This window comes from Cynara cardunculus (assembly GCF_001531365.2).
Source record: "Cynara cardunculus var. scolymus isolate 2C chromosome LG 2, CcrdV1, whole genome shotgun sequence".
Taxonomy (NCBI): domain Eukaryota; kingdom Viridiplantae; phylum Streptophyta; class Magnoliopsida; order Asterales; family Asteraceae; genus Cynara; species Cynara cardunculus.
In genome coordinates, this window is record NC_037529.1 from 2,850,218 (window position 1) to 2,868,966 (window position 18,749).

At 34.8% G+C, this 18,749-nt stretch overlaps 3 protein-coding genes across 3 annotated transcripts; 2 read left to right on the forward strand and 1 right to left on the reverse strand.

Moving 5' to 3' along the window:
* Positions 1-1,025: 1,025 nt before the first annotated feature.
* Positions 1,026-5,498, forward strand: LOC112508234 (TATA-binding protein-associated factor 2N-like). Its single transcript, XM_025113025.1, has 8 exons — positions 1,026-1,168; positions 3,349-3,429; positions 3,522-3,610; positions 3,758-3,832; positions 4,317-4,423; positions 4,505-4,792; positions 5,125-5,187; positions 5,377-5,498. Exons 1-8 carry the CDS (start codon positions 1,046-1,048, stop codon positions 5,496-5,498), a joined length of 948 nt encoding a protein of 315 aa, XP_024968793.1. The 5' UTR covers positions 1,026-1,045.
* A 2,605-nt stretch (positions 5,499-8,103) lies between these two features.
* Positions 8,104-12,793, forward strand: LOC112507925 (pantoate--beta-alanine ligase). Its single transcript, XM_025112676.1, has 4 exons — positions 8,104-8,790; positions 10,667-10,780; positions 11,776-11,907; positions 12,558-12,793. Exons 1-4 carry the CDS (start codon positions 8,206-8,208, stop codon positions 12,672-12,674), a joined length of 948 nt encoding a protein of 315 aa, XP_024968444.1. The 5' UTR covers positions 8,104-8,205; the 3' UTR covers positions 12,675-12,793.
* Positions 12,794-13,194: 401 nt separating this feature from the next.
* Positions 13,195-16,761, reverse strand: LOC112506995 (vesicle-associated membrane protein 722). Its single transcript, XM_025111372.1, has 5 exons — positions 16,381-16,761; positions 14,782-14,923; positions 14,563-14,683; positions 14,398-14,460; positions 13,195-13,531 (listed from the first exon to the last, which is right to left on the reverse strand). Exons 1-5 carry the CDS (start codon positions 16,568-16,570, stop codon positions 13,382-13,384), a joined length of 666 nt encoding a protein of 221 aa, XP_024967140.1. The 5' UTR covers positions 16,571-16,761; the 3' UTR covers positions 13,195-13,381.
* Between the last annotated feature and the right edge of the window lie 1,988 nt (positions 16,762-18,749).

Genomic DNA, 18,749 nt, shown 5'->3' on the forward strand with positions numbered 1-18,749 from the left:
TTCAATTTTGTACCATATTATTTATTTTATCTTTTTATGCAATTAGAGTATATAAGAGTATAATTTTGGTTCATAGAATTTATTTTAGATGTCTAACAAGGATCAAACCTTTTTTAAGAGTAAACTACAAGTTTGATCCTTGTGGTTTTTCGAAAATACCACTTTTCATCTATGTAGTTTTGAAATTACAAGATGTTCATCATAGTTTATAAAAATTTTCAGATTTAGTCTTTCGTTCTAACGGTTATTAAAAATTTCGTTAAATAAAGAAGATTTTCATACTTTTATCGATTTTTTTGACTCTTACTGATAAAAAATAATAGGTATCAAAATCATAAAATCGATTTTGCTTTGATAAAGAACAAAAGAATGGTGTCTGATTGGTTTGAGTTTGAGCTTCAAAGGTCAAAGTGTCTGAAAGTCTCAAGTTCAAATCCAAGGAGGAACAAAAATCTTCTTGTAACCATGGAGGCTCAAATGCAGTGACTCTAGACTATCCGCAAAATAAGTGATCGTCTAAGATTTTTTTAATAGTCTAGGAAGACCAAATTTAAACTTTTTAAAAACTACGATAACTATTTTTGAAATAAAAAAATATTATTTTTGGTAAATTACAAGGACCCAATTTACACTTCACTCCTTTTCTAATAATCTAAGGGTATTAATGGTATATGGTGGAATGTGAAAGCTTGGTGGTACAAATTTATTGTTGCGAGAACAAGTACGTACCAATTTAGAGTGGGTCCCACATTGGAACCAATAAAATCGTACGTTTCGTCCACTCGCACGCTTCTGCGCGTAGGTTTTACTAAACAAGTAAAAATCGGGTCATCTCCGTAAAATGGGGCATAAAAAACTGACCGACCCGGATATGGTTGTTAAGAAAATTCCTTCTACTGGGTTTTAGCCTCTCCGTCTTCTTCTTCGTGCGCTCTCTCTCTCTCTCTCTCTCTCTCCCTCACTCTCTCTCCCTCACTCTCTCTCTCACTCGCTCTTCAGAAAAAGGGTTTTAGGGCTATTTTCTCTTTATAGGGTTTTGTGCGCCATGGATAGGTACACGAAGGTGGAGCAGAAGAAACCGGATATACCTATCAACGAGAATGAGATCAGAATCACTTCCCAGGGCTTGGTTCGTAACTACATCAGCTACGCTACTACTCTTCTTCAGGTATTAATATCATCATTCCTTTGTTTATTTGATGAAATGTATGTTATTTTCTGCTTCCGTTGTATTTTTCTAGGTTTTGTTTGTTAATTTATGGTTTTGTGGAAATCCGTATGTGATATTTGGGTAAATGGTTGGTGTTGACGTTGTTTGTACGAGTTTTTACATCGACATGTGCAATGCATTGTTTGTTTATTTTTGTGTTTTATGTTTGATTAGAGTCTAATGCTTGGAAATCGACGCTGATTGTTGTTTATTTTTGGGTTCTGTGAATTAAAGGTTGTAGAGTTGTAGTATAGCAACAAGCGTTTTGTTTGATTGTTTCAATCTAGATGGTCTAGGAAAAAATAATTTGTATGGGAGAATCTCTATCTAATTTACTGGTAGATGGTTGGCATTAAAGTCGAGTCTCTGAGTTCTTCCATGGAATATGAGCATCGTTTGTTTCTCTTTCTTATGTTTTGTTTGGTTAGAGTGTAATGCTAAGGATATGAAACCGCCTATTGTTTATATTTTGCGGGTTTCTGTTTTATGGTCATTGAATTTAACTTTGTATGGTGTTCTAACAAGCAATTTATTTGAATTTAACTTTAACTAGCTTCTGTTTTGGCCAACCTCTATCTCTTCTATGGACATCCAATTGGTACAGTCCTGTCTTCTACCAGGTGTATTCAGAGGTCTGTGATGGAGAAGTAGCTCAACTTCTCTTTAACCAATGCCATCCCATTGTTGTTATGTATATCTTCAATTCTAACCCCTTTTCTCAATGTTTAGTTATATATTAATCTGAGTTATCGTTTGTATATGATCATGTGTACGTGTTGCATTAACTACTTTTTCAATCGATACTTTATATACGTACCCAGCAGTAGCACTTTCTGTTTCCTTTTCCTTTTCCTCATTTGATTTTGTGTTCCCTCTAGGTTGCAATCTCATGTTATCTAGTAAAGAGATCATGTTGGTACTTTTACAAAATATTTATTTGTTTGTATAACAATGGGTGGAGTGATCGAGTGTTTCCTACTACCTACATTAGGACCTGCAAGTTCAGGTATTCCTTCTAACGAACTTTAGCTTCAGCTGTCTCAGACAGCGTGGGTCTTAGCTTTTAACTTGAAATTGCTTTTGTTAATTGAAATCATTATCGTTTAAAGTATTGAATTTGTTTACCAGTCTCTTGTAGAGGCAAACCAAAGTAGATAATAGTGCATGGAGGACTATGATCTAGTTGTTTTTGAAAGGTGATCATGATTCAGCTAGTAATATGATGTTTTGGGGAGTTTCTTCTTTATCAAACATGCTTCAGGATGCTCACTTTGTCCTGTTTGCACACACCAAGTTATTCATGTCAAGCAGTATTGCAGTAGTTGTACCAATTTAGACCTTGTCTGTCATCTTGTTGAATTTTTATCTTAAGTTTGCATCATTAGAACTTTGTGTCGATATATTTCTTGGCCCGAAGTGTGCTTTTATACAACCAAAGGTTGTGGTTGCTTGTCTTGTTTGCGAAGTTGAGCGATATGTTTAACATGGTTTTGCAAAGTGAGTTTTCCTTGAATTGGGTGAAGGCTCTGGAAGGCGCCTGTGCATTACTTTAAAATTGTATTTTCTGGCTTGATTTCTGCCTTTCCTACTGTCTAGCTATGCAGCAGTCTCCTTGTATCGGCCTTGTTAGCTGATTGTCTGAAATGTTGCTAGATTTGATCTTTGGTGTGTGATAAAACAGCAGGTGGGTCCTTGATTGTGTCCCTGGTTATTTAAGATTGCTTTTGGAATCTGTGACCTTAATTTAGAGCTAATATTGGTGGTGATTAGGAACCTATGTCTTGCTAAGGGGAGACTTTTTAACAAAAGTAGTTGATATTTCTGTCTAAGCTGTGGCAGACCTGTAACATTATGACTAGCATCTATTTGTTGCCTGATAGACATGATTTTTTAAGCTTTTTCACCTGAAGGAGTTTCAACCTTATGTATGCCAAACCAGTCTTGTAAAGATGCAAGTGGAGTGCTCACTGACAGTCCCATTATTTAATTTGTTTGTTGACCCCATTTCTTGCATCTCCTAATTAGACTATGCCAGTGAAGGAACTTTATATTTATGTATATTTGCTTGAATGTGCAGGACTACATCCCTCATTGTCTTGTTGATTATGAACATAATCTAACTGTGATTATTTCTATAGGAGAGACGTGTGAAAGAAATTGTCCTGAAAGCGATGGGACAGGCAATTAGCAAGACAGTAGCCATTGCAGAGATTATTAAGGTTTGCTACTCAAATTGCCTGTGCCTGTAATTTTATTGCTCCATTTTAGTTTATCATGTGCAGAAGTAGTAAGATGTGCTAATTTTAAACAGAGAAACATTCCTCGATTGCATCAAGATACTTTCATCAGTTCAATAAGCATAACTGATGTATGGGAACCCATCGAAGAGGGTCTTCTGCCGTAAGTTTCAAATTTCTTATTCCACATCGTATCACGGGTTTTTTCAGTGTTTAAAGATTTAGGACAAGAAATGATTCCATGTTTTATGTCACCAGTAACGTATGTCTTAAAGTACGTGTTAGATGTTTCACTTTTCGTTATATGCAGTGTGGAGATGACTCGCCAGGTCTCAATGATATCGATTACCTTGTCGACTAGGGAGCTAAACAAGAATTCACCTGGGTGAGTTCTATTGTAACTTGCAAATGGCTTCTTTCTAAGCAGTTAAACAAATATGACAAAAAAATTAAGCCTTTTGGTCCTCTTCTTTTCTTTCTTTATTTACCGAAGAAATTCCAAGCTCCAAGACCTAATACTCCCTCCGACCCAAAAAAATAAGCGTTCACATTTTCATTTTAGTTTGTCTAAAAACAAGTGTCCACTTTTAAAGTAAATGCTCATCTTCTAATTCTACCCCTCTATTATTAAGGGTATAATTGGCATTACTCCCACTATTATTAAGGGTATAATTGTCATTTAGTTAATTAAAACCTGTAATAATTACACATTTCTAGAACTGTGTGCCATTTTCATTTGTGGACATTTATATTGGGACAGTGGGAGTTTCTTAAGACAGAAGCCACCTGGAGACCATCTGCAAACTTCAACATATTTCCCAATATTGTCAATCTCTTCCATTTTGTCTTAAGCATTCTTCATGGCTCAGGTACCAAGCTCCACTCTATGTGGAACGACCAAGGCCACAAAATAACAACTATCAACGACAACAACAACCAAGAATGGCACAACAAGCATATAATGCGGTAAATGAAGGTGGGTTACATGAATACTTAGAAACCATCACTTCGTTGTTTTTTGTTTCTTTGATCAAAAAGCTATTATTTCTATTTGTAGAGGCATATGGCGGAAACTATCATGGAAATAGGGGGCGTGGTCAAGGTGGGGGAAGAGGTGGGAGAGGCCGTGGTTGGAACAGGGGTGGATATGGGAATCAAGGGGGAGGATATGGAAGTTATCAAGGGGATGGTTACAGAAACTATCAAGGGGGAGGTGGATATGGTAACTACCAGGGAGGCAGGGGATATGGGAATTATCGAGGAGGCAGGGGGGGATACGGAAACTATCAAGGTGGTGGTGAATATGGAAATTATCAAGGTGGCGGTGAATACGGAAACTATCAAGGTATTTTACTTTCTGCATAAACTTTTATTTAAACATTAGATTTGACACCATGGATGCATTTGGTACAAAAGGTTGTCCCATGTCTGGCGACTCAGACAAGACAATAATTTTTTATCCCATCAAAATAGATGGAACAAAAACAAGAGAGATGAGGCAAAATAGGTAAATTACTAAACTACCCATATTAAATTAAAACTCTAAAACCTTCCACATTCTTTCACTCGCATACCTCACTCAAGTCCAGTCTCATCTGCTTACGGAATGCTCTCTGTATATGCACAAGAATCCATTGCTAATCACATTAATTTTCACTGTACTTGTGTTTTCAATAGATAACAATGGTTACCCAAACCGCGGCAGAGGCGGTGGACGTGGGGGAAATGCAGGCTATCGTGGTTAGTACTTTTGTTATTTTATCCTTTGATTTTTCTCGTTTTAGTTCCTAGACCTACCTCTGTGTCGGATATGTAACGGGTTCGTTCAGTTCGGTTTGTTTTTTTTTTCTTTTCAGTTATTTGATGTATATGGTTCATGCACTATCATCATACTTAATATGGTCTTGTATTGGTTTTAATCACAAACAGGTGGGTTCGGCAGAGGTGGCAATGGCAGGGGTGGCGGTGGTGGCGGCGGCAGATTCAACGGGCGAGGTAGGGGAAGGATGGGGGGACGAGGTAGGGATGGTGGTGATCAGCAGCAACAGTAGGTGGAAGTTGGTTGTTTTGCTATATTGTTGGGAGTCTGTTTAAAGATGAAGTTAGAAGGATGGAGCTCTAAAAGGGTTCATTAAGCAGTAAGTAGTGATTTCAATATTTCTATAACTCCTTTTTTTACGTTGTTGGGCGAGCTTATTTGTGGTGTTTTGGTATCATCCTTATAGTTATAGCGAGTCTAGGGTAGAATGATTGGTGCACTTTCATTTTGGTATATTTTGGTCAGGCTGCTATTTTCATTGTATATCCTCATAAAAAAAAGTTGCTTTTTATTTTATATCTTCCTTCCGTTTGAATTTTTTCCCAGTGGTTTAAATGTTAAAAACACAAAACAAATGTATGGTACAGTTTGAAAAAATACAAACTGTGCCGTAAAAGTTATGAACCGCATGCTTTGGTATGGTACGAGTGGATTATAAGAAAGCCAAATTAACTAGTTGGTTGGTTGGTTTGAGCTTGGCTCCAAAGGTCAAAAGTATCATGAGGTCTCAGGTTCAAATCCAAGAAGGAATATAAATCCTTTTGTGGCTACGGAAGTTCAAATACGGTGAATCGGGCAATCTGCAAAGCAGGTGGTCGTCCTGGGATTAGTCTGCTTGCATAGCGGGTTGGATATTCAGGTTAATAAAAAAATGACCAAATTGCATGAAAAAGTAATGTATTTTAACTTGATTCTTATTTTGGATAACGTACTTTCAGAACTTTTATTTTGGTATCTAAGATGTAAAATTTTGAACATTTAAGTATCCGGATAACATTTGAAGCATTAACTACTTTACCATGTTGATGTGGCGAGTGATATGGTATTTGCTTCAGCAAATAATACTGAGTTGGATATCTTATTACATCATCATGGAAACCGGTTAATGCTTCAATCGGTTACCTGAGTACTTAAATGTTTAAAGTTTTACATTTAAGTATCAAAATGAAAGTTTTGAAAATACGTTACCGAAAATAGGAATCAAGTTAAAGTACGCTATTTTTTCATGCAATTTGCTCATTGTAAGATTTGTGTGGTGAAATAAGACCCCTACAAAACCCAATACTTTATGATAATTGTAAGGGAACAAATATCAAAGGGTAAATTGTGTGAAAATGTAATGTAGGATCGAATATGTTGCATTAGGTATCAAAAGGCCTTTGTCCCAAAGGTAATAGGCTTTCTAAAAGGTCAAAGGTTGAAACCTTACCGAAGGTGAGGAGGGTGTGAGTTTATTTATTCTATTTACCATATATAAATATTATATACTTTAAAAAAGATATATGTTGCATTATGTAACTAATTAATACATTCTTTATTAATACTCAAACTAACAGAATAACTGATAAAGAGCATTTTTAATAAAATTTTTAAATTAAAGAAAATAAAGATTTTGTTTTCTATCTTGGTGAAACATATTTTTTATATTATTTTTTAAATTAGAGAAAATTTCAAGTCTGAAATTTGATGAAATGAAAGAAAAATGACTTTTTTTTATTCATTCAATCAATGAAATTAAATTATTATTATTTTAAATAAAAAGTTTAAAGTGTATTATGATAATAAAATTGTAAAATATTTTAATAAATATTTTTTACAATAAAGAATTTGTTGTAGATGAATATAATATTTTTAAGATTTTGATTTTTAGCTTAGAAAAATTATAGATAATCTGTTACAAATACTTTAAATAACTAATATACTTTTAATATATGCTTTCATATGATTATGACATAAATAAAGATACATATGCCAACACCAGTTTTATATTACATAATTTCATGGATAATGCTATATATATACCATTTTATTATGTCAAAATCAGATCAAATTGTATATTGAAAATATAAAAAAATAGTTTTTTAGGGTGCATTTGATACACTGGATCGTACAAGACAGAGATCTATGTTCCATGTTTGGCATGACTTCTTCGTGGAACAGACAGGAACAGAATGAAACAAAATAGAACATGCATGTTCCATCCTTACCCCATGGAACATGGTGGAACAAGGTGAAACAAACTTATATTTTACCAATATAACCTAAAAATAAAACTTAATTCTCTTCTAAAACATTAAATATGTCTTTTTATTACATTTTATTCATTCTTTAAACTTTTATTTTATTATCCTCAAATTATTATTTTTATACGATTTCTATATTTTTATTAACTTATGTAATTTATTATATATTAATAATAAAAATAATGTAGAAAAAAGATAATAATAAAAAATAGGAAACTACATAAACTTTTTATTTAGTATCATTTTAATTGTTTTGACGAAAACTTTCAAATGATATATTTTGTTATATAAAATAATTAGTTTATTATAATTTAATAAATTAATTAAAATAAACAAGTTATTAGAAATAAATTTGATCATTTTATTTATTATGTTTTGTTTAATTTTATCTTATCAAACGTTGAAGAATTATTTTATGGACACCAAAACACCCTTTATTCCTTTTAACATTTACATGCATGTAACCCGGTGGCCAAAAACGGGATGTTTGTTTGTAGTTGTACCTTCAGAACTAAGACCTGTACATTTCATGGGCGGTGTCAACAAATCAATATCCAATCGAATCCATGAAATAATTATGATCACACTGCCCGCCATTTTCAACGAATGCTACCCAATATCCTCATCCTCGCCGCCACCTTCATCTGCTCAATTTCCACCAATCCCTAACCCTAATTTCCGATTCTCATACCAAAAATGGCAACCAGAGAACCGGAAATCATCAGAAACAAACAACAGATGAGGAACTGGTCGAGATCTATGAGAGCTCAAGGCAAAACGATTGGATTAGTACCAACAATGGGTTACCTCCATCAAGGCCATCTCTCACTCATCACAGAAGCTCAAAAACACACTCAACTTATTGTTGTTTCAATATACGTAAATCCAGGTCAATTTTCCGCAAATGAAGATCTCTCCACCTATCCATCGGATTTCCAAGGCGATATTGAAAAACTCAAGTCGATTCCCAATGGTGTTGATGTTGTTTTCAATCCACAAAATCTGTATGATTATGGAGTAGAGAGAGAAAGATCTGGTGGAAATAAGAGAGAGAAAGAGGGAGGGATTGTGTCTTGTTTGGAGGATGAAGGAAGAGGTGGGATTGGTCATGAGACATGGATTAGGGTTGAGAGATTGGAGAAGGGAATGTGTGGGAAGAGTAGGCCTGTGTTTTTCAGAGGCGTTGCTACTGTTGTGGCTAAATTGTTCAATATCGTTGAACCTGATGTTGCTGTTTTCGGGAAGAAGGATTATCAGCAATGGCGGATCATTCAACGAATGGTGAGTTCCTTTTTGATTCATAACTTTTCATCTGTTTCAGATTCAAATCCCTTGCGAATTATGTTGATAATTGTCTGTTTGAGTTTGAGTGACTCAGTGAGTCAGAATGATCATGCTTTTGAAGTTCTAATAATTGAGAATTATGTTCATGGTCTGTTTGACCTGGAGTTCCAGTATGGTCACTCAGTGAGTCAAAATGATCATGCTTGGGTTTGAGTGAGTGACTCATTGTAGAATTGTCTCTTTGAGTTTGAGTGAGTGACTCAGCGAGTTAGAATGATCATGCTTTTGAAGATCTAATAATTGAGAATTATGTTCCTGTTTCAGTTTGTTCTGTCAGATCCTTTCATATTCATAATGATTCATTTGTTTGAATATACAACTGTGTCCCATGGAGTGACTCCGTGAGTTCCTTTTTAACTCATAATGATTCATCTGTTAGAAATCTGAAATCATTGCAAATTATGTCCATACTCGGCATCAATCATAGTAGAAGTTGTGTTGGTATTCGAATGAATTGTGTCCTAGTGGCATTAGCCATATAGCCTAGTGTGTAAGGAGGTGGATGGCAGGTGTTGGCACCAGCCGGCTGCCCTAGGAATAGTGGCGGACCCAGGATTTTAACAGAGTCTGTGCACCTTCTTAAGGTGAATCAAAGGCCCACAAAATCGTCCGATGTGTTTTTAGTCGAATTCCACCGTTTTCAAAGGGGGGTTTAAAGTTTTTGGTTGTTTGGTTGATGCTTCTTATATTTTCTAAAATCTCAGAGCAATCTTTAAAGTTTAGTGGGTGCACCTTTCATACCCCAAAAGAATTCTACTTACAAAAACAAGTTTTTGCGGGTGCATGGGACCCCGCTTGGTGCTTAATAGGTCTGGCCCTGCCTAGGGACACATTATTTACTACCGCTGTGAGAATATGTGGAACCCCGTAAGATTACTAACCAAAACAATGGGATTCCAAGTCTAGCAGAAGTGGGACACGCCCCCTCCGATGGAGGCTAGATGAGCACAAAGTGCTCTACAGTGTCAAGTCCTTATAGTGGTAGTAGACCTTAGCTCTAATACCATGTGAGAATTTATGGAATCTCATCAGATTACTCTCCAAAAAGAGCCCTTAAAATAGAAAAAAAGAGGTTCTAACATATATCTAGGAGAATATATTATGAGATTCTTAACACCCATGACGGCCATGGGACCGCTACGGTGGGACGCTCCAGAAGGTAACGTCAAACCCTTTTTGCATAGCAGAATGTGATGTCTTGTTAAGTTTGCAAGATTGGATAGGATTTGAAGGGATTTGGAATTAAATTCCATCCGAATCTATGTTTGTTTTGCATGAATGCTTGGATCTGAAATCGCGGGATTTCAATGAAATCCTACACACATGGGATTTAGAAATCCCACGGGTGGAGTTGGTGTTTGGTGGGATTTCGTAGGATTTATTTGTAATAATGTAATGTCTTAATATATGTTAAAAACACTTGTTTTGTAATAATCAATTAATAAAAAGGTAATTTAATTATTTTTATAGTTTTTTATAATTTGTTTTTATAAATTATATATAAAGAGTGGAATTCAATTCAACACCAAATCCTACAAACCAAACACATCAAGATTTCAAATCCGAATCCTTCCACAAAATCCAAATCTCTCAAAAACATTGCGTCAAACCAAACGGGCCCTGAATGACTCGGTGAATACTTTGTCAATTCATAATGTTTCTTTTAGTTTGGGGTTCATTTCACTACAAACTGTGCTCATGATGTGTTCAGATGTTTGAAGAAATATATGATCAAAACTCAATTTTGATTTACATGAAGAAATGATATTTACGATTGAAGTTTTGAATTTTCTTTTTTATACGAACAATGCAGGTTCGAGATCTTGATTTTGCTGTTAAAGTGATTGGTTCTGAGATGATACGAGACGAAGATGGCCTAGCGATGAGCTCCCGTAATGTGCATCTTTCACCTCAAGAAAGGGGGCAGGTTGGGTTCATTTTGTTACTATCATTTAGTATTTTCATTATGTGGGTCCTATAAAAAAGGGAATTTAAAGGTATATAACTTTAAATGAGATTCTGATTAAATCTATGAAAAGGATAGAAGTCATTTTTTCTTTTAATAGGTCAGGAGGTCGTGAATTTATTAAAAACTCATTTAAAGTCATATCCTGGCTGCTTTTGGTATCCAGATAGGATAGGACAAGAACAGGACAGGACATTGTTCTGTTTGGCATTTGGTAAGACAAAACTGGACGTGACATAACAGATAAAATGACCAATTTACCCCTAATGATTTTATATATTCTGATAAATTTATGTAATTTATTAAATTATAATAAAATAAATATTTTTTATGACAAAATATATTACCGGAAAGTTTTCTTCTTGACGATCAAAATGACACCAAAATAAAAACTTCATGTAGTTCCAATTCTTATTTTATACCTATTCTATATTATTTCTTGTTATTGATATTTAATAAATTACATAAATTAATCAAAATATATAAACCGTATAAAAATAATATTTTGAGGACAGTAAAGTGTAAGTTTAAAAAGCATAAAATACAATATATAAAATTTAAGGAATGAATCAAATATAGAAGGGGATGCATATTTGATGTTTTAGAAGAGAATTAGGTTTTATTTTCATGTCCTATTGGTAAAATATAGGTCTGTTTCACTATGTTCCTGTTTGTTTCATATAAAAGTCCTACCAAACATGATTCTGTCTTTGTCCAGTGAACCGAACATACCCTAAATGACCATTTTTCATTTATATTTCTAGATTTGTCCAATAAACTAGCTTTTTCAAATTATCGCAATTTTGTCGTATGTACATGAATGAGGGTTAGTTTGCAAAGAAAGACTTAAGGACGATAGGTTTTAAAAAAGGTCAATAGAAGTAGTAAATATATGTAACTAGTGTTTTTGGTTCAGATTATTTGAACTTGTGGTGTGTTGTGTGAAATGTGTACAGGCATTGTCAATAAGCCGATCTCTATTTGAAGCCAAATCGGCTGCCAAAAGGGGGATAACCGTGTGCAGTGAATTGAGAAGATCAGTGATTGAAAGTATAGAAGCAGCAGGCGGAAAAATTGATTATATTGAGGTGAGACATTCAGAGCCTCTATGATTTAATCTCCATTCATCATCATATCTGGATCTAAATATTGGAAAAAGAAAACCCCAAACAGACCAAGTTTCATGAATCAGTCCCTGTTTAAATCCAGTTGCACATTACCTGTTTTAGAACACTAAAGGGCTTGTTAATTAGCAGCTTAAGGAGCTTAATGGGACTCGCACAGCTTATTCAGTCAGCTATACATGAATTATTTGGTAGTGTCTTAATGATATGGAGAGTGACTTATTCAATAAGCTTTTAGGGAAGAGCTTTTAGGGAAGAGCTTTATGCAGAAAGCCACATTTTTTTTCAAATCTGCACCTCCAAATAAAAAACGCGCTACTTCCATATATGAAAAAACCCTCACAAACAAAAAATTTCCACTCTTTACAAACTAATTAATCCACACAGACAGCTAATTTAATAAAAAACCAACAAAACAACCCCTAAGCATAGGTTAGAGATGCAGAAGGCCTGGGTCTTCCAACCCTCCTTTAGCAAGTAAAATAAAGTCCAGTATAGATAAGGCATATGCTTATCGGCCTGGCCCAGGCTCAGGTCTGGGTTTTCGGTATCTCTAGTATAGATAATTTAGATGCGATGGATTTTGTTTTCGAGTATCGAAATTGGGTGTGCAGATCGTGGATCAAGAGACCCTAGAAGCAGTGGAAGAGATGAAGAGTGGAGTTGTATTGTGTGTTGCAGCATGGTTTGGGAAGGTCAGATTGATCGACAACATGGAAATTCATGTATAACAATAGCAAATAATAATGCTTGTTTTGTGGATAAATCATTACATTGTTATTGTGCAACCATCTTTGTTAACCATGGGTGTTAGACCCAGTTTACATATAATCCCATTGCAGGGCTCAAATTGGTAATCTTTGAGGAGGGTTCTCAAAAGCCCGAGTCTTATTGCTAGTTCTTTGGTTTTATCCCCAAAGGTCCCAACCTTGTTATTTGCAACTTTTTTACCATGTGACGATATCAAATTTAGGTCCCAACTGAATAGGTGACAAAGTCATTAATTATGAACATTAAAGTAACAAATGATATTTGTAACCTCCCTCTATTTAGACAACTCATCTCATGACAAGAAATAATTCATCATCATTGATTGTTATCTATCACCAAAATCGTTGCTTATGTTGGTCACAACAACACAATCAATCAAATAACAACGCCGCAACTGCTTCTCTCACCAAAAAAACAATAACATTTTATAATAATAATAATAATAATAATAATAATAATAAGCTGTTCTCACCAAAAAATAATAATAATAAAGATGAAATCGAGTTTACCTTCCTAGTATATAATAATATATCAAAAATACAAGCTATACAAACAATATAAGCGCTTTTACGTAGAATTCAACAGATCAAAAAAAGAAGAAATTTCAAAAGAAATGGTTTTTATCATTCATGAATGAAAGAAAGATGATGATATGGATAAAGCATCATCACTTGCCACAGTTGAAGCCACCACAAATCGATAGGACTATAATCAGTATCAAGGCGATGATGATTCCAAGCACTATCAGCTTTATCTTCATATTCTGCAACCACATTTTCCTTCTAATCTGAGTACCTTGCGTCCTAAAATCTTGTGCCTGCAGATATACATCTTCATCGATCATCCAACACACCTTTAAATTTCGTTACCCAAAACCAAAATAACTATAGATGTCTTTTGGGTTTTCCCATGTTACATCTTATCTAAAGGGACCGTTTATCAATCGCTCACTTAAAAGCATTTCCAATGCAAGGTTCTTATAAGCAAATATTGTAGCTTCTCAAAAGAACCAATATCAACCCCTTTGAGTTCTTACCTTAAAGTTGGTGCGAAGCATCAATCTGCTACTTTTATATATATATTTATTTATAAATATATAATAATAATTGAAGTTGAAAGAATATTTGGGACCCACAAAAAGGTTCTTATATAAGAACTGTTATTGTGGACTTTTACATGAGTTCTTAATTTGATGAGTTGGAAGTGATGTGGCAACAAAAAGTACAAAGAGTAAGTTCTTTAAGAACCTCCATTGGAGATGCTCTAACGGCAAGAATTGTCACGGTCAATGACCTTATCGGATAACATTCTCGGCCATCAAAACGGATTGTTGGTAAACGTCCTTAATAAGCGCTAACCAGGTTGGTAAGGTAAGTTACACCCGATAAGCGCTTACTTGGTAAACAGCCCCAAGCATTATTTGGTAAAACCCAAGTTTTCTATTTACATTTTTCACAAAGTTTTGGTGTTAATTAGAACTCTTAAAACAATATGCAGTGCTCTTTCAGGAGGATATTAGTATGGATACCAATTCAAGAGATATTCTCTCTTATCAACTAGGATTGAATTTGAGATGCTTCTTAATTTACTGGTATTCGTCAGACAAATGATGGAAGAGGTGAAATTTGCTCTCCTAGTTGAAGCAGACAATGTAAAGAGAAATTCATAATTGCATTCACTGACCTGAGAGCGAAGGTTCTCTGTTTTATCTACCAGAATCTCGATCTTCTCTCCACGATCAAGAACCTACATAACCAAATAAAGTTTACACAATTGCATTTACCATCACGTGTTATGCAAGAGCGGTGCATTTTACATCATTTCTCTGAAGCAGCTATTAGGCCTTACCTTCTCAATGTTTTCCATCATCACTCCTTTAACTTCTGTAACCTGAGCCTTCACCTTTGCAAGCTTACTGATCTCTTCTGGATGGTCCACACAATACTGCATTTGTTCCTTCAGCTTGGGGCTGGTAATAAAAAGGTTTTTCCGAGTGGACGTCAATTAAAGAACTAAAACATGACAGATGTGAAAGAAGATGGCAATCAAAATGGAGCGCGAGAATACCCAAATTCTTTGTTGAGACTGTTGGCAACAGCTGTTGCAGCTTTCCCACCACCATATTTCTTGGTGAAGTCCTCCTTGACACGCTCAAGAAAAGCGATTGGAACCTGTCTGCCAATGGATTCAACCGCAACAACACAGTATGCTTCACAGAGAGAGAAGACAGTGTTGTTTAACACGTGATGGAACAACCAAGTAGCATGCCACATTTGTAATATGCAAGTCATTATAAAACAATCTAGACCAAGACAAGATGGTGTATGTCCAAAGAAATTAGCAACAAATAATAATTGAGATAACAAGTTTGTAAGCAAAGCAGAAAACATGAATAACATGGCGTTGGAATAAACATGTACATAACATAAGGCCCGTTCACAATACCTAAGCTTTCAAATATTCAAGCATAAATTCTGGTATTAATTACTAGGCAAGTGAATCCATTAACCAGGCAATAAAAAACCGTTACTTCTACTGTTTATTATATGCTCGCTAAATAAGCGTAAATAGTATATTTGAATGGTATCATCAAGTCATGTGGTATCAAATGTGACTGCATATAAAGAAATAACATATCTTCCACCATATTTGTATGTTTGCTGAATCATGGTAAAGCAATCTAAACTATTGTAAAAAAGCTCATTTTCTGCAGAAATATATCAGATTTCCAACAAAATTCAGAAGCATGGATTCAAACAGCAAACTGATGGTTATAGCAATAACTCTGGCTGCATAAATATCAGGTAACTATATTACTATCAGGTGGATGGAGCATAGCTATGACACACAGATCAGGGTATCAAGGAATGTCAAACGAGCTACAAATGCCAGCTTATTTTGGTCTATAACACCAAATCACTCATCAATCATGACAAATTCAGAACCCTGAAATTCAGCAAGTTATTGCTGATACAAGCTACAACAGTATGAATAGCTTCTAGATATTATACATCATATATCAGACATTAGATATTTGGATAGATACCATAAATATCCAAAGGTAGGTTAGAGATTGTAACATTTATAGATCAGTTAGAGATTGTAACATTTATAGATCAGTGTTAATTTAACATGCAGATGTAAAAAAATTGAAACAAAACTTGCATAACTTTAACATTGTGATGTGATTAACATTCAAAACTATAACCAATTATATCGTATATTTACTAGTGCAAATAAATAAAACCAAGTACAGATAATATGGTTCACAATTAATTGCTGCAGGAGCACGTGAAATGAGACTTCACGTCTAAAGCTGGCTAATGAGTTCTACGTGATTCATTAAGATCCAAAGTATAACAGACGTAACTGCAAAGCCGGGCATCTCGGATTCACAGTCAATCAATAACAACAGCAAATACACACGGGGATCAATTTCATCAACAAGAAGCAAATCAAACAAGCAAAAAGTCATACTCTACGCAGGTAATCACAAAAAGGAACTTCAAAATGAGTAATAAAGGGAGAAAGTAAGAGGCAAAGCCAAACAAATCCAGCATACATGTAGATTACTTAATAAACCAATCAATCATAACAGGAAATATCATTTCTCAATAGCAGAATCAGATCGGAAAAAAAACGACAAATAGACCAGATCGGACTCACTGAATCCATCTTCAACAAGGTAGTTGAAGGTGTGACCGTCGCAGTTGTAGGTGAACTTGTTGTTGGTGGCAGGAAGCTTCTGGAGACACTGAGCGGCGATACTAGTAAAATTACCGGTGAATTCCGTGTATTCCGACAGAATCACTGTTCCTCTAGCCACAAAACTGTAGATCAACGATTGTTGTCCCATAATAACCTACTCTCTGTCTATAACAACTACAAAACCTAGCACCGACGGCGACGGAGGAGAACAGATGCACCGGAAATGGAGGAAGCGTGACGGCAAGAACGACGATTAATTCTTAGAGAGAGAGGGAGGGATGTTAGAGAGAGAAAGTGGAAGGTAAAATGAAAAGGAGGAGATTATGGGTTTTCGTATATGGAAAGGGGGTTTTGTAAACGGTGTCATTTTATGAAAATGCCGGGCAGATCATGGGAAATTACGAAAATGCCACGCGGTTTTCCGTTGAATCTGTATTTGAATTTTCAGATCCAGACTCATGTCATGCTCATAAATTAATTAGGAGTAAATTACAAATTTGATCCCTGTTGTTTGTTGGTTATGACATTTTTGTCCTTATAGTTTTAAAAATACAAAATGGTCATTATGGTTTGTAAAAGTGTGTGGATTTCTTGTCTGCCTCTAACGGTCATTAAGTTTTAGCCGTTAAGTGAGGAACATTATCGTATTTCGCAATCACAAAGTTATATATTTTTTTTAAATGTGATAAAGTGGAAAAGACCAAACAAATATTCACTTCACGAGTTTTTCTAATAGTCGTTAGAGACGAATGAAATTCTAACGTTGTTGTAAAACACGATGATCATTTTGTGCTTTCAAAAATATAGGGACTAAAAGTGTTATAATTGAAAAACCATAATGGCCAAAACTGTAGTTTACTCATTAATTAGTTTTGAAATAATAAAGATGGTTATTTCAAACTTAGAAAAAGACACGCTTTATTGCTTATTTTCTATTGAAAGTATATATTGTATTCATACATAACTTTTTTTAAATATATAATATTTATATACGGTAAATAAAACAAATAAACGCACTCATCTTCTTCACCATTGGTGAGGTTTGGATTTAGGCATGGTAACAAGTCGGGGATGGGACGAGTTTTATAATCCCCGACCCTGGTTTTTAGTAATAGCCCCGGTCCCTGATGAATACGAAGATTAACATTTCATCTCCGGTCAAACCCTATGAAAAACATATATTAGTTTGAGTCTACTAGGGATCTCCAGCCCAGGGACCTTTTTTAGCAGGGAATCCCCGTCTGGGTCGGTGAGCTGGGTTTCCCACTGGGTCAGGACACATATCACCATCCTTATTTGAACCCCTAAGCTCCTATGAGGCCAAATGACTCACATACCGCTAGGCCAAAGGCCTTTTGATTTGAGTACATAAATTTATTGGTAAAAAATTAATAAAAACCTTATACTATTTATAATTTTTTAACAATATTTGGACAAAAAGTTAGATTACTGACAAGACAATAATCCCAACCGATCTTACATGAAACCGACTTCTAAGAACATTAATATAGGAAAACATTTTTTACTATTTTTTATCAGATATTTTTAACAATATTTATATAAAATTTTAGTGATCATATATTTAAATATTTAAGGTGTGAAGATGATGGTAGACAATTTGGTGGCTGAATATACCAACATAACAAATAATAGGTTGAGTTGACCAACCATTTTCTTTATTTAGACTTTCTAGAATTCGAAAAATATACACAAAGACATGGTCAAAATCTGAATACCGAATATTATACACGACCTCTTTCTAGATTTATGGATGTTCTTTTTGTAACGCCTTTCTTTACTAAATTTATCTTGGTAAAAAATATAATTACTGATAATCTTAACCGATCCTATATAGAGTCATATAATGGAGTGCTTTTGGCGCACTTAATAGTCGAGGCTAGCTGGGGTTTATGATCGAACCCATGACTAGTCTTGTATTTGAGTAAAATTGGTCCACCAGTTTATCAACCGAGTTACATGACAAAATTAATCATTTGCTAATTTTATGACTTTGAAATGAGTATTTAGATTTGAACTGATTAATTGATTGATTTTGAGAACACGGTAGCTGGTTTCGGGTTTAACAAGTCTCCCGGAAGAAAGCCATTGATTTGGTCTACCCGGTTTATTTGGTTGAACCAAATGCGCTGGGTTTTTTTAAATCTATATTCCAATTTCCAACCATGTTTATGGTCGGGTTCAAAATGGTGGTACGTATAAAAATTGGAGGCACCCTTTGATAGTGCCACTTTTGAATACTTACGTTTTGCCAGTCTTCATCTAAGCACGCTCCAATATTTTTGGAGACCCTGTTACATCTAAAACTT

What these genes read in the sequence shown, in the direction of transcription:
- LOC112508234 (XM_025113025.1), top strand. Translation starts at nt 1,046, where the DNA reads ATGGATAGGTACACGAAGGTGGAGCAGAAGAAACCGGATATACCTATC. An exon ending in CCATTGCAGAGATTATTAAG is followed by an intron (nt 3,430 to 3,521) that starts GTTTGCTACTCA and finishes AATTTTAAACAG; the next exon opens with AGAAACATTCCTCGATTGCA. An exon ending in GGGAAATGCAGGCTATCGTG is followed by an intron (nt 5,188 to 5,376) that starts GTTAGTACTTTT and finishes AATCACAAACAG; the next exon opens with GTGGGTTCGGCAGAGGTGGC.
- LOC112507925 (XM_025112676.1), top strand. Translation starts at nt 8,206, where the DNA reads ATGGCAACCAGAGAACCGGAAATCATCAGAAACAAACAACAGATGAGG. An exon ending in GGCGGATCATTCAACGAATG is followed by an intron (nt 8,791 to 10,666) that starts GTGAGTTCCTTT and finishes CGAACAATGCAG; the next exon opens with GTTCGAGATCTTGATTTTGC. An exon ending in CACCTCAAGAAAGGGGGCAG is followed by an intron (nt 10,781 to 11,775) that starts GTTGGGTTCATT and finishes AAATGTGTACAG; the next exon opens with GCATTGTCAATAAGCCGATC.
- LOC112506995 (XM_025111372.1), bottom strand. Translation starts at nt 16,570, where the DNA reads ATGGGACAACAATCGTTGATCTACAGTTTTGTGGCTAGAGGAACAGTG. An exon ending in AGTCTCAACAAAGAATTTGG is followed by an intron (nt 14,684 to 14,781) that starts GTATTCTCGCGC and finishes TTTTATTACCAG; the next exon opens with CCCCAAGCTGAAGGAACAAA. An exon ending in TGATGGAAAACATTGAGAAG is followed by an intron (nt 14,461 to 14,562) that starts GTAAGGCCTAAT and finishes TTGGTTATGTAG; the next exon opens with GTTCTTGATCGTGGAGAGAA.